Here is a 681-nt window from a genome sequence, read left to right on the forward strand (position 1 = left end):
ATGGCACAGTGTCTTTATACTATGAGTGGGATCCTGTGCATACAAGAACACTATGAGGACTTGGCCCAACTGCTCCAGGAAGTGAAGGCAGAATTCAAAGTTCTTGTCAACCACCTCAGCATTGCAAAATGCATGCAGACTCTCAGTGATGTTCAGCACATGCAGACTCATTACAGTGATGCAGTACCACTGCTGAAGGAGGCAAGGATGTTGTTTGAGGCTATTCCACATGCCACTGGTGTTGCCCAGAGCATACAGACTCTCAGTGATGTGCTGGCTCAGCAGGGTTATTATGATGATGCTGCACCACTTCTTGAGGAAGCAAGAGACATGTTTGAAGCCATTTCAAACACTCTGGGCATCATGCAATGTACTCAGATTCTCAGAGACATCCTGCAAAGACAAGCTCAGTATGACACCACCACACAAATGCTCCAGGAGGCCAAGGTGATGTTCAAAGCCATTTCTGAACCCCTTGGTGCAGCTCAATGTATGGAGAGTCTTCAAATCATCCAGGTGATGCAGGCTCAATGCAACGACATGGTCTAACTGCATCAGTAGGCACAGGCTGTCCTGGAGGCCATTCCCAAGCCTGGCAGCACTGCTGTATGTTTCTGAAGTCTTGAAACATATTGCTGATTCAGACCTGATATGTTGATGCAGATGCAGCAATCTCTCTAA

General features: G+C 47.1%; 1 protein-coding gene across 1 annotated transcript; it reads left to right on the forward strand.

Annotated features, from left to right (window-relative positions):
* On the forward strand, nt 1-681 carry DACRYDRAFT_15401 (uncharacterized protein; the record flags this gene model as incomplete). Its single annotated transcript, XM_040771104.1, has 3 exons — nt 1-516; nt 562-606; nt 664-681. The coding sequence occupies 3 exons, from the start codon at nt 1-3 to the stop codon at nt 679-681; spliced, it is 579 nt and encodes a 192-aa protein (XP_040629711.1).

This window comes from Dacryopinax primogenitus (assembly GCF_000292625.1).
Source record: "Dacryopinax primogenitus strain DJM-731 SS1 chromosome Unknown DACRYscaffold_7, whole genome shotgun sequence".
Taxonomy (NCBI): Eukaryota; Fungi; Basidiomycota; class Dacrymycetes; order Dacrymycetales; family Dacrymycetaceae; genus Dacryopinax; species Dacryopinax primogenitus.